The sequence below is a fragment of the Esox lucius genome, chromosome 11 (genome assembly GCF_011004845.1).
Source record: "Esox lucius isolate fEsoLuc1 chromosome 11, fEsoLuc1.pri, whole genome shotgun sequence".
NCBI lineage: Eukaryota > Metazoa > Chordata > Actinopteri > Esociformes > Esocidae > Esox > Esox lucius.
The window spans coordinates 38690259-38704548 of record NC_047579.1 but is presented as its reverse complement, the minus strand read 5'-3'; the positions used below and the strand labels follow the sequence as shown (position 1 = coordinate 38704548).

At 40.9% G+C, this 14290-nt stretch overlaps 1 protein-coding gene across 1 annotated transcript; it reads right to left on the bottom strand.

The window, feature by feature from the left end:
- Positions 1–22: 22 nt before the first annotated feature.
- On the bottom strand, positions 23–14069 carry LOC109616308 (antigen WC1.1-like). Its single transcript, XM_034295147.1, has 8 exons — positions 13992–14069; positions 5190–5219; positions 4662–5000; positions 2139–2369; positions 1489–1785; positions 1043–1363; positions 725–862; positions 23–521 (listed from the first exon to the last, which is right to left on the bottom strand). The coding sequence occupies exons 1-8, from the start codon at positions 14032–14034 to the stop codon at positions 283–285; spliced, it is 1638 nt and encodes a 545-aa protein (XP_034151038.1). The 5' UTR covers positions 14035–14069; the 3' UTR covers positions 23–282.
- Positions 14070–14290: the final 221 nt, after the last annotated feature.

Here is a 14290-nt window from a genome sequence, read left to right as displayed (position 1 = left end):
CATGCTTTGTAAGTGGGAAAAACACTGCCGATTTTGCTGGATCAAATACTTGTTCTCCCCACTGTACAAGAGCACAATGAATGCTTTGAGTTCATGAACAGACATGTCAGACGCGCTCCTTTTTTGTGCGCACAAATAATACTCTGAACCTGCAAAATCGGCGAGACAAGATACTTGTTGGCAAAATACTTGTTGGCAAAATTGTTTGCAAATGTTGTTCATAAAAAGGACCAAATCCATGTGATTGAGTCAGAAGAAACAGTCAGTCTGCTATTACGTTTCCTAACAGTTTTCATAAATGAACTTATTCGTGTCTTGAGCACTATCCTGAGTGGAGACATTAATGTAATCATGATCATCATCTTCATCATCATTGCTGTTAATAGTACCACTGAACCCAGGTAGAACTCCTTTAACACCATCATTCACTTTCTCAGGGCCACTCTGGTAAAGGACATTTTCAACATTCGCATAGTCTCCTTTTTCTTCTTCTGCCACTCTGTCATATCTGTTATTGATACCTGTCACATAAACACTGGTTCATTAATATTACCAACAACACAATCTAGATGACAGAAAAAATACTTCCAAATGAAATGATTTATCAACAAACACATTTCAGACTGAATTGTTCTTATACTTCCACTTGACTCAACTTTCCAATCTCAAGGTATAACTCAGGTTCAGATTCTGGCTCTGAGTATCAGTATAGAGAATCACTTACATTCTCTCTGATTTGTCTCTGCAGATTGATTCCTGCTCCCCCTTGTCCTCCTCCTGACTAGATAGAGGACAACCAGAAACAGTGACAGCAGTATCAGCACACCAGTCCCTCCAGAGGCAATGAAGGGGACCATGGATGCTGGAGGCAACAAAAGTGTTGTAAAACTTCAAGATATAGAGATTAATAGTTGAACATTTTTTATAGGACACAAAAGCAAACAAAAAACTTGACATGAAGGATAATAATTCATGTTAGAATATTCAAATTGTTCTACCTTAGGGTTCATAAAGGATGATTTAAAAGCTTGTGTTATTTTACCTCTCATGGTGACAGTCAGATTACTCTTAGCTGACCCTAATGCCCAAGTGGAAACGTTGACTTCATAGCTACATCTGTAGTTCCCCTCATGTTTATACCCTGCAACAGGGAAGTGAAAGGAGGCAGAGTGGTTGACTGCTTGCTTAGTCTCAGTCCTGTTGGAGCCAGAGAAGTCCAGATGGAAGAGACCTCCAGGATACCGTGGCTGAATGGAGCAGGTTATGGAGAAGCTGTGGCCCCTGGTGACCTCTGACCCCTTAGATCCCCAGAACATCCATCCATTTGGAGCAGTGAGGGAGATTTTCGGATGTAGAAGGTGCACTGCAGAAAATATAAACAGGAATTTGAGAGCGGTGATTCCACTCATAAATCCTGTATGTGTGGTGGAGAAGGTAATCAGTCCATCAAGACTCTATAATGATTAGACTGTTTTCAAACAATCTCACCTTCAGTTGAGTTACTGTAAGGGGAGCTGACGGCCTGGCCATTAGAGGTGGTTCTGTAGAGACAGCTGTATCTGCCCTGATGTGAAGCATCCATTTTAAACTGGGTTAACATAACTCTGGACTGTGAGGATCCAATGGTCACATTCATGACAGAGTCTCCATTCAGGTTGAAGATGAATTCTACAGCATTACATGGGATGAGGGTTGGGAGATTGCAGGTGAGTTGGACCTGCTCTCCATGTAAGATGTCAGAATAGGACGGGTCTATGGAGAGGGAAGGCTTCTGCAAGACCAAACCTGTAGGTCAAAACATCCAGTGAACTTACATTAACTGAGGGAACAGTCTGCTGGACTATATACTGAATTAGCCAGATACTCTGTTCCAGACTTTGTGAAACTGTAATTTCTCCACTAGGTGGCAGAATAGGGCTCAATATGGCAGTAATACTTAATGCTTAACAGGATTGTCCTTTTGGTGAGACATTTCTAAATCTGTCAAAACATTCTCACCAAATCCTGATGTAACTGAAGTTTAGACAAGAGACTCAAAGAAACTCCTTTACCTGAACAATTAACACCAGCGATGTTTCCATTACTACAGTAATGCGTTCCTTGTGCTGTGTGTAAGCACTGTGTGATTGAACACTCACTGTCAGAGCAGGCAACATCCTGCTGCCAGATGGGCCCACTGCCCTGACCAAAGTAGGCCTTCTCTGGGGCCCACAGCGCTTTTCCACAACCCAGCTGTCTACACACAACGTTAACATATTGCAGGTTCCATGTGTCTCCACACACAGTTTTCCACTGGCCAGCTTGATAGACCTCCACCCTCCCAGAGCAGAGGTCTGTCCCATTAACCAGTCGGATGCTTGGTTTAACTATGAATGAAAGAGAAAATTATGATTTGAAGCAATAAGTTGGCAGGTAACAAGAAAGAGCATTGGGACACTAACCAAAAGGTTGCTGCATTGAATCCCTGAACCATCATGGTGAAAGTCTTTAATTTGGTCTTTGGCAAAGGCTGTTAACCCTATTTGCTCCAGGGTTCCTGACAATAGTGGTTGATCCTCTGGCTGTGATTTCAGTTTTCTTTTTGATAATTAAAAGTGGAATATGAATTACATTATTTATATTTCAAGTTATTTTAGTTCACTGTTCCTCTTGTCACTCTATCTATTTTGTCTGCAAATCTGAGGACACTCTGATGCATCCATTTGTGTCTAGTTTGGCATTCAGGGTTAGTAGGTTCTTAAACTTGAGCAGCATTTTACACAAGGAATTTTTACTTTTACTAAATAGGCACATTTCTAATTGTGTTGGATGTATCATAGTTGTTGATAATGTTAAGGCATGATAACTAGGTTGAGGCTTATGTTTTATATTCACATGTAGATGGTGTATATACCCAGCAATGTATATAACAATGTATTTTAAAATGAACCCATTGATATACGTCAATAATTCAGCTATCTTGTCCTGAAGATAGTTAAACATGATCTTTCACATGGATAAAATTGAAATTAATGTTCAGCAGGAAACAGGAAAATTGATTTCCTTCATTGTGGACTAAGGCGTTAAAATTACTGAGATATGCTTCTCAACTGGAAGTACAGTGAGGAAAAATAATATTTGATTCCTTGTTGATTTTGTCCACTGACAAAGAAATGATCAGTCTATAATTTTAATGGTAGGTTTATTTGAACAGTGAGAGACGGAATAACTCCAGAAAAAAGCATGTCAAAAATTTTATAAATTAATTTGCATTTTAATGAGTGAAATAAATATTTGATCCCCTCTCAATCAGAAAGATTTCTGGCTCCCAGGTGTCTTTTATACAGGTAACGAGCTGAGATTAGGAGCACACTCTTAAAGGGTTAGGTGCTCCTACTCTCAGCTTGTTACCTGTATAAAAGACACTTGTCCACAGAAGCAATCAATCAATCAGATTCCAAACTCTCCACCATGGCCAAGACCAAAAAGCTGGAATGGGCTACAAGACCATTGCCGAGCAGCTTGGTGAGAAGGTGACAACAGTTGGTGCGATCTTTTGCAAATGGAAGAAATACAAAAGAACTGTCAATCTCCCTCGGTCTGGGGCTCCATGCAAGATCTCAGCTTGTGGAGTTGCAATGATCATGAGAACGGTGAAGAATCAGCCCAGAACTACACAGGAGAATCTTGTCAATGATCTCAAGGCAGCTGGGTCCATAGTCACCAAGAAAACAATTGGTAACACACTACGCCGTGAAGGACTGAAATCCTGCAATGGCCGAAAGGTCCCCCTGCTCAAGAAAGCACATGTACAAGCCCGTCTGAAGTTTGCCAATGAACATCTGAATGATTCAAAGGAGAACTGGGTGAAAGTGTTGTGGTCAGATTTGACCAAAATAGAGCTCTTGGGCATCAACTCAACTCGCTGTGTTTGGAGGAGGAGGAATGCTGCCTATGACCCCAAGAACACCATCCCCATCATCAAACATGGAGGTGGAAACATTATGCTATGGGGACAGGAAAACTTCACTGCATCAAAGGGACGATGGATGGGGCCATGTACAGTTAAATCTGAGAACTTTCTTCCCTCAGCCAGGGCATTGAAAATGTGTCGTGGATGGATATTCCAGCATGACAATGACCCAAAACACACGGCCAAGGCAACAAAAGAGTGACACAAAGAAGCACATTAAGATCCTGGAGTGGCCTAGCCAGTCTCCAGACCTTAATTCCATAGAAAATCTGTGGAGGGAGCTGAAGGTTCAAGTCGCCAAACATCAGCCTCGAAACCTTAAGGACTTGGAGAAGATCTGCAAAGAGGAGTGAGACAAAATCCCTCCTGGTGGCCAACTACAAGAAAAGTCTGACCTCAGACTGCCAACAAGGATTTTGGAAGTGCTAAGTCATGTTTTGCAGAAGGGTCAAATTTTTATTTCACTCATTAAAATGGAAATCAGTTCATAACAATTTTGTGTTTTTCTGGATTTTTTTGTTGTTATTCTGTCTCTCACTGTTTAAATAAACCTACCATTAAAATTATAGGCTGGTCTTTTCTTTGTCAGTGGGCAAATGTACAAAATCAGCAGGGGATCAAATACTTTTTGCCCTCACTGTACTTTTAACAATGTTACAAAATTCAAATTTACTGTGATAAGAGTATTGCAATGTTTCATACATTTTACATCTACAGGGAGTTTTCTTACCTGAGCAGACAGCTATAGCATCTTTAGCCTGAAAACAGTCTTGGTGTTTCAACCCTCCATGTGAACATTCTGTGAGGTAACTCTCATTACCTCGACACCCAACATTATCCAGCCATGTAGTCCCACCACCACCCCTGTGTCCTAATTGGGCACTATCTAGGACACTTTTAGCCCTCCCACATCCCAGCTGGACACAAACCACATTGGCGTCATTGATGTCCCAGTTCTGACCACACACTCTTCCCCACTGGCCCTCGTAAAGAACCTCGACTCTCCCTGAACAGCGACTAGAGCCATTGACCAGTCTGATCTCTTCAGCTAAAATGTAGGAAAGAGAAAAATAATGAAAAATGAATACTAATCAAATAAGCAATTTGACATTATAGGAAAATGTGTTCTAGTCAATGTCTTTCTTTACACATGTAACATTTGTACTTTTACATTGTATTTAATGTCCAATCATGTTACTAAATATTTTTAGAAGGTTTCACATATAGAAACTCCTACCTGCCAAAGATGATAAAGCCATTTGACAAACTGTTGGGGAGGAATATTGACCAATCAAAACATTACGGTGGAACATGCATTAACAGAGGTTTCTCAGCGGTTGTATGTTTAGAATTATTTACTGCAATATGTAACACAGGTTATATAAACATTTCCTCACCATTCATAAATGTTTATTGCTGCGGCTGTATATCTGAGTAACACTTTATATAAGTGTTTTATATAAGTGTTATAATAACCACTTTCATAAACAACAAATAAAACTCAAAGCAGCTGAATACATTTCTTCATGGTCTGTAACACACCAACTTCTACCAAAGCACCACTGAAGGTATTAGGAGAGGTTGCCTCATCACCTGGCACGGATGTGACACTGATATGAGAGAATGCAAAGTGTGCAAAGCTGTCATGAAGGCAAAGGGTGGCTACTTTAAATAATCTACAATATTAAATGTATTTTGATCTTTATGACACATTTTTGGTTGCTACATAATTCCACTATTATTTTACAATGTGCAACGTAGCCAAACTAAAGATACACCCGGGAATTGTCACGACCTGTCACCTGTTTGTTCTCGTCTGCCTCACACCCAGGTGTTCCCTGTTCTCTTGATTGCCCTCGGTATTTAACCCAGGTCCTCAGTTTGTTCTGTAACAGTTGGTCTTGTGTACTTTTTACAAGCGTTCCCGCGTTATCTTCCCTAGAGTTCCCTTGTCTTTTTCTGCTTGCCTTCCCATATCCTGATCTTTTGCCCACCCCGACTACGATCCTTGCCTGCCGTCTGCCAGCCAGATCCTCAGAGACACAGATCACCGACATCCTACCATTCCCGGACCTATAACCTGCTACTCGCATACACTATGTTACTCCCGCTCTGTGTGCCGAAACCTGGCTGTCCCCGACCTTCTCTTGTCCATCCCTGATTAAACATGTCGCACAGAGACAAGACCTTGTCCGTGTCTGCTTTTGGGTCGTTCCCCTGGGTTGTTACTGGAATGAGTTGGTCTCCAAACTTGACAGGAACTGCATTTTGTTACATCATTTACACCCTTTGTAAACCCAAATGACCTATTTAAAGCACAATATTTCCTTTGTGAAACCATTCTGTAGAAGAGCTGCTTTTTCTCACTTATAGTTTACATGCTGGCCTGAGTATCACAGACCAACTGTTGAGCAATAGACTGGTGAATATACAGTGGGGAGAACAAGTATTTGATACACTGCTGATATTGGCAGGTTTTCCCACTTACAAAGCATGTAGAAGTCTGTAATTGTTATCATAGGTACTCTTCAACTGTGAGTGACGGAATCTAAAACAAAAATCCAGAAAATCACATTGTATGATATTTAAGTAATTAATTTGCATTTTATTGCATGACATAAGTATTTGATACATCAGAAAAGCAGAACTTAATATTTGGTACAGAAACCTTTGTTTGCAATTACAGAGAGGATACGTTTCCTGTAGTTCTTGACCAGGTTTGCACTCACTGTAGCAGGGATTTTGGCCCACTCCTCCATACAGACCTTCGCCAGATCCTTCAGGTTTCGGGGCTGTCGCTGGGCAATACAGACATTCATCTCCCTCCAAAGATTTTCTATTGGGTTCAGGTCTGGCGACTGGCTAGGCCACTCCAGGACCTTGAGATGCTTCTTAAGGAGCCACTCCTTAGTTGCCCTGGCTGTGTGTTTCGGGTCGTTGTCAGGCTGGAAGACCCAGCCACGACCCATCTTCAATGCTCTTACTGAGGGAAGGAGGTTGTTGGCCAAGATCTCGCGATACATGGCCCCATCCATCCTCCCCTCAATACGGTGCAGTCGTCCTGTCCCCTTTGCAGAAAAGCATGCCCAAGGAATTATGTTTCCACCTCCATGCTTCACAGTTGGGATGGTATTCTTGGGGTTGTACTCATCCTTTGTCTTCCTCCAAACACGACGAGTGGAGTTTAGACCAAAAAGCTCTCTTTTTGTCTCATCAGACCACATGACCTTCTCCCATTCCTCTTCTGGATCATCCAGATGGTCATTGGCAAACTTGAGACGGGCCTGGACATGCACTGGCTTGAGCAGGGGGACCTTGCGTGCACTGCAGGATTTCAATCCATGATGGCGTAGTGTGTTTCTAATGGTTTTCTTTGAGACTGTGGTCCCAGCTCTCTTCAGGTCATTGACCAGGTCCTGCCGTGTAGTTCTGGGCTGATTCCTCTCCTTGTTCATGATCATTGATGTCCCACGAGGTGAGATCTTGCATGGAGCCCCAGACCGAGGGAGATTTACCTTCATCTTGAACTTCTTCCATTTTCTAATAATTGCGCCAACAGTTGTCACCTTCTCACCAAGCTGGCTTGTCTATTTTCCTGTAGCCCATTCCAGCCTTGTGCAGGTCTACAATTTTATCCCTGATGTCCTTTCACACCTCTCTGGTCTTGGCCATTGTGGAGAGGTTGGAGTCTGTTTGATTGAGTGTGTGGACAGGTGTCTTTTAATACGGAAAGGAGTTCAAACAGGTGCAGTTAATACAGGTAATGAGTGGATAACAGGAGGGCTTCTTAAAGAAAAACTAACAGGTCTGTGAGAGACAGAATTCTTACTGGTTGGTAGGTGATAAAATACTTATGTCATGCAATAAAATGCAAATTAATTATTTAAAAATCACACAATGTGATTTTTTGGATTTTTGTTTTAGATTCCGTCTCTCACAGTTGTTCCGTTTTGACAATGGCTTACTCTCTGCTGATTTCAGATTTAAAATCCACATATATATTATAATATATATATTTCAGGATAAAAATCCACATATATAATATATATGTGGATTTTAAATCTGAAATCAGCAGAGAGTAAGCCATTGTCAAAACGGAATAAATTGCACCCTGTTGACGCCCCCCGCCTCTCATTTACATTAAAGGATGTTTTTCCATTTTTCTTACTACCACAGGAAACCACAAACTGTAAACAGAATTGCAATCGTAGAAAGCACTTATTAATTGTTGCTAAAATTCTAATTTGAGTTTCATGAATGACACAGACACAGACAGACAAAGACATTTGGACATTCACTTTCTTTTGAAATAGTCAAACACAATTTTTCTTACAGTATTACACAGTTCAAAATCATTCAATGCTACTTTTCTGTCTGATCTACATGGCTTCTTCATTGGTTTTTATTTACAGACAGTGAACAGCTGGTGCGTGGCTCATCACGATGTACTCAGCATCACATTCGGTTCCGTTCTAAAAGTCATGCATGAAAGCTTTCAATTAAATACCAATAGGATGAACACATTTTAAACAGAATAGAAAAAAAGGCTGGTCAGATATGTGGAATGTGTTACAGCTGAACACTTTTCTAATAAAAGGCATGGTTGCAGTTTAGTTTGAAAGTCCTAATTTCTACCTTTTGTGTATCTGTTGATGAACAACTGCTTGCTATGATTTGGGTCAAGATTAGGTTGAAAAATGAAGTGTTGGCAAATAAGATTAAAATCATCAAACATATTTAGAAAAATGTCTTTCCATTCCTCTAAAGTTCTTGAATTGATCCGTGCTGTTGACACTGAATACAGCTGAACAATGCACAAATATTTAGCATTTTGTTATGGTTCAAATCTGAGGAGTAAACAATTTTCTATTTCATCAATACATTTCGTTTTTTTTGCTGGGCCCTCAATTACCAGCCGTCTGTCCCGTAGAAACTAACAAGGCTACGCTCATCATATGAAGATGCAGAGAAACTCTGAAGCTCTGTTTAGGTGGCATTTGGGTCCTTGGACACCGTGGTTTCAGTTTTGCTTTGATATGCACTGTGATGTCATGTGTGGTTGTTTCAAGGAGCACAATACGACAATACAGTGAGCTCTAAAGGCACAGGAAATCTTGTGAAAATTGATGGCAAGATGAATGCAGCAGATCTGGGGGAGATCTCAAACGTGCAAGACGACCAAAGACTTTGCATGACATGGAGGCATTTTGCCAAGACGAATGGGCAGCTATACCACCTGCAAGAATTCGGGGCCTCATTGACTATAAACTATTTCAAAACACTGCAAGCTGTCATGGATGCTAAAGGGGGCAATACACGGTATTAAGAACTAAGGGTATGCAGACTTTTGAACAGGGGTAAAAAAAAAATAATTCATTGTTGCAATGTTTTGTTTTATGATTGTGCCATTCTTTTATGACCTACAGTTCAATATGAATCCCATAAGAAATAAAAGACATGCATTTTGCCTGCTCAATCATGTTTTCTTTACAAATGGTACATATATTACCAATTCTCCAAGGATATGCAAACTTTTGAGCACAACTGTACCTTAAAAGGTCTGGGGTTTTCGAAGTTAGTTAACCATGTCAGAAAAAAACTACAGCCCCCAGAAGGAAATACACTGCTCAAAGAATTTAGGGAACACATAAGCATCACAGTAAAACACCAAGTCAGTTAATATCAATCTGTCCAGTTTGGAAGCATAAGCGATTGTGAATCAACGTCACCTGTTTTGATGCAAATGAAAGTGACAACAGGTGCACTGGAGAGGCAACAGCAAGCAGTCCAGCTCCTCCAGGATGGCACATCCATACGTGCTGTCGCAAAAAGGTTAGCTTAGAATCCCAGTTGAGTCTCAAGAGCATGGAGGAGATTCCAGGAGATGAGCCGTTACACGAGGAGAACTGGACACGGCTGTAGAAGGGCATCAACCCAGCAGCAGGACAGCTCTCTTTATCTTATCTCTTTTCTCTTTTTGTTGCTATATTTTTGCCGTATATATCTATATATATATATATATATATATATATATACACAAACCCAATTCCAGAAAAGTTGGGACACTGTACAAATTGTGAGTAAAAAAGGAATGGAGTAATTTACAAATCTCACAAACTTATATTTAATTCACAATAGAATATAGATAACATATTGAATGTTGAAAGTGAGACATTTTGTAATGTCATGCCAAATATTGGCTCATTTTGGATTTCATGAGAGTTACACATTCCAAAAAAGTTGGGACAGGTAGCAATAAGAGCCCGGAAAAGTTAAATGTACAGATAAGGATCAGCTGGAGGACCAATTTGCAACTTATTATGTCAATTGGAAACATGATTGGGTTTAAAAAGAGCCTCTCAGAATGACAGTGTCTCTCAGAAGTCAAGAAGGGCAGAGGATCATCAATTCCCCCAATGCTGTGGCAAAATATAGTGGAGCAATATCAGAAAGGAATTTCTCTGAGAAAAATTGCAGAGTTTGAAGTTATCATCATCTACAGTGCATAATATCATCCAAAGATTCAGAGAATCTGGAACAATCTCTGTGCGTACTGGATGCCAGTGATCTTCGGGCCCTTACACGGCACTGCATCACATACAGAAATGATACTGTAATGGAAATCACAACATGGGCTCAGGAATACTTCCAGAAAACATTGTCGGTGAACACAATCCACCGTGCCATTCGCCGTTGCTGGCAAAAGTGGAAAAGTGTTCTGTGGTCAGACGTATCAAAATTTGAAGTTCATTTTGGAAAACTGGGACGCCAAGTCATCCAGACAAAAGAGGACAAGGACAACTCAAGTTGTTATCAGCACTCAGTTCAGAAGCCTGCATCTATGATGGTATGGGGTTGCATGAGTGCGTGTGGCATGGGCAGCCTACACATCTGGAAAGGCACCATCAATGCTGACAGTTATATCCAAGTTCTAGAACAACATATGCTCCCATCCAGACGTTGTCTCTTTCAGGGAAGACCTTGCATTTTCCAACATGACAATGCCAGACCACATACTGCATCAATTACAATGTCATGGCTGCATAGAAGAAGGATCCAGGTACTGAAATGGCCAGCCTGCAGTCCAGATCTTTCACCCATAGAAAACATTTGGCACATCATAAAGAGGAAGGTGCGACAAAGAAGACCTAAGACAGTTGAACAACTAGAAGCCTGTATTAGACAAGAATGGGACAACATTCCTATTCATAAACTTGAGCAACTTGTCTCCTCAGTCCCCAGACGTTTGCAGTCTGTTATAAAAAGAAGAGAGGATGCCACACAGTGGTAAACATGGCCTTGTCCCAACTTTTTTGAGATATGTTGATGCCCTGAAATTTAAAATCAATTTATTTTTCCCTTAAAGTGATACATTTTCTCAGTTTAAACATTTGATATGTCATCTCGGTTGCGCACTTGTGCAATTGGGCTGCACGCTGCTAGCAATACTCTGCCCTCATTCGGGGGGGTTGCGGTTGGTGGGTGTCCCTTTGGTTGATGCCTGGCAATGTGGGTGGATTGATTTCCTGCCTGTTAGGGCCCAGGTAGGGCCACAGTGTCACCGGACCCCCCCATCTCAGTTCCAAGGTGTTACAGTGTCCTCCAGTTTTAAATTTTAGGAGGAGATGAGGTCCTGGTCCACACCTGTGGATTACCTGGTTTGGGGGGCCCGTTGCTGTCCCTGTCCTTGTCCACCTGGTCATACTTCTGACCTAGTCTAAAATCAAATAGACTCTGGATTTAGCCCAGAGAAATGTTTTTATTATTCCAATTGGACTCTTAATATCTCACCCGGCACAGCCAGAAGAGGACTGGTCACCCCTCTGAGCCTGGGTCCTCTCTAGGTTTCTTCCTAAAATTCAACCTTCTTAGGGAGTTTTTCCTAGCCACTGAAATTCAGCACTACTGTTGTTTGCTCCTTGGGGTGTCTCTGTAAAGCACTTTGTGACAACTGCTGTTGTAAAAAGGGATTTATAAATACATTTGATTGATTGATTGATCTATGTTGTATTCTGAATAAAATATTGAAATTTGAAACTTCCACATTATTGCATTCTGTTTTTATTCACAATTGTACAGTGTCCCAACTTTTTTGGAATCGGGTTTGTATTTATCTGGCTAATTCTCACTGCATAGTTGTAATGTGCAATGCCACCATTCATACGTTTATTGCACTCTTATTTATCTTTAATATTCCATAATATTCAATAATTCTACCAAATTGCATTATTTATATTATTGCCATACTTGCCATATCTGTGATGTTCAATACTACTACCTAGATTAATGCCAGTTTACAGTACTCTTTTTAAACTGCTGCTAGTGTACATTGTTGTATATCATTGCTTTATTTTTTGTTTAGCTATATTTTTGCTTTTTCTTCTTAATTCTTGCTACGTAGTTGTCGGGTGCCATGTCACAAAATGTTAATTGTACAGGGTGACTCTGTGTTGTTTGGTGCATTTCAAAAATTACTCAAAACTGAAAAACTTAAACTATCTGCCCTTTGTGCGAGGAGGAACAGGAGGAGCACTGCCAGAGCCCTACAAAATGACCTCCAGAGGGCTCATGGTGTGCATGTTTCTGACCAAACTGTCAGAAACGGACTCCATGAGGGGGCATGAGGGCCTGACATCCTCCAGTGAGACCTGTGCTCACAGCCTAGCACCATGCAGCTTGACTGGTATTTGCCAGAGAACACTAGAATTCCACAATTCTCTTCACAGATGAGAGCAGGTTTACACGGAGCACCTGTGACAGACGTGAAAGAGTCTGGAGACGCCATGGTGAATGTTATGCTGCCTGCAACATCATCCAGCATGACCGGTTTGGGGGTGGGTCTGTGATGGTCTGGGGAGGCGTATCCTTGGAGGGTCGCACAGACCTCCACGTGTTAGCCAACGGTACCCTGATAGCTGTTAGGTACTGGGATTAAATCCTCAGACCCATCATTAGACCTTAGGATGGTGCAGTGGGCCCTGGGTTCCTCCTGTTGCAGGACAATGCCCAGCCTCATATGGCCAGAATATGTAGGCAGTTCCTGGTTTACAAAAGCATTGATGCCATTGACTGGCCCTCACGTTCCCCAGACCTGAATCCAATTGAGAACATTACGTAACGTTGTATCCGATGCTGTCAAGTTGCGTCACAGACTGTCCAGGAGCTCACTGATGCCCTGATCCAGGTCTGGGAGGAGATCCTCCAGGACATCATCCGTAGTACATACTCTGAGTCACATTATAAGTTGCTGTGAAGAAATTCACACAAGTTGGAACAGCCTGTGGTTTCAACTGTTTTCTTAGATTTTTGGTGTGAGTTTGAATCCAGGCCTCACTTGGTTGCTGATTTTGGTTTCCATTGACCGTTGTTACGTCATTTTGTTCTCAACATATTACACAATGTACATGAAAGATTTTGATCTTTAACATATTTTGTTGTCTGATATAAGTGTTCCCTTCATTTTATTGAGCAGTGTAGTACAAAGACAACATATCAAATGCTGACACTGAGACATTTTATTGTTTCTTGAAAAAAAACATGCCCACTTTTAATTTGATGCCAGCGACACATTCAAATAATTCTGGGACAGAGGCAACAAAAGACTGGAAAAGTAGGGTATTGCTGAAAAACAAAACTTGGAAGATGAAACTAATTAGGTCAATAGGCGACCAGTGAGTAACATGATTGGGTATAAAATAACCAAGATGGTGGCACATGTACATCATGAGGCCCAATGTAATTGCCCCCCCCCACTCAGGATTCTGTGTTGACACCACAGAACCTATTAGCCCGCAGTAATCTATTCTGACAATCGATAGCTAAGACTTTGCAGATTTACATGTGAATATTTTCAAATGTTATACTGAACATTAAATGTTTAAATCAATTCCCTGTCAATCGCATGTCATGAAACACACTGGGAAGTATCCTTGAGTACCTGTTTCTAATAATTACCCCTTAAAACATTAATTTCAAATAAAGCAGTGTTTACTGCTTTCTCCCTAATCTGGAAATGTAACATTTTGCAATTTAAACTCACCTATTGTCAGATGGAGGAGACTTCTCCACACTCCGATCTTCATATTGGAAATGAAAAAGAGGATTGCTGAACAGGACAGCCTTTGTCGTGAAGTTGGGCGATCAGTCTCTATCACAGAATGTCTAGTAAATGTGAGACGATATCAGAAGGAATCCACTGAAATGTTTCACTTCCTCATTTGTGCTGTCAAGCCTGTGTTGTGGCTTCTACTCTCAAGTAAGATTATTTATAAAGCACAATTCATACATCGAAGCAATTCAATGTGCTTTACAAAGAAATAAATATATATATATATATAT

Bases quoted from the DNA above. Each gene is read 5' to 3' on its own strand.
- LOC109616308 (XM_034295147.1), bottom strand. From the start codon at position 14,034: ATGAAGATCGGAGTGTGGAGAAGTCTCCTCCATCTGACAATAG. The intron at 2,370-4,661 runs GTAAAATGTATG...CTCTTTCATTCA, and splicing joins TAAGAAAACTCCCTGTAGAT to TAGTTAAACCAAGCATCCGA. The intron at 522-724 runs GTAAGTGATTCT...TTTATGTGACAG, and splicing joins AGAGACAAATCAGAGAGAAT to GTATCAATAACAGATATGAC.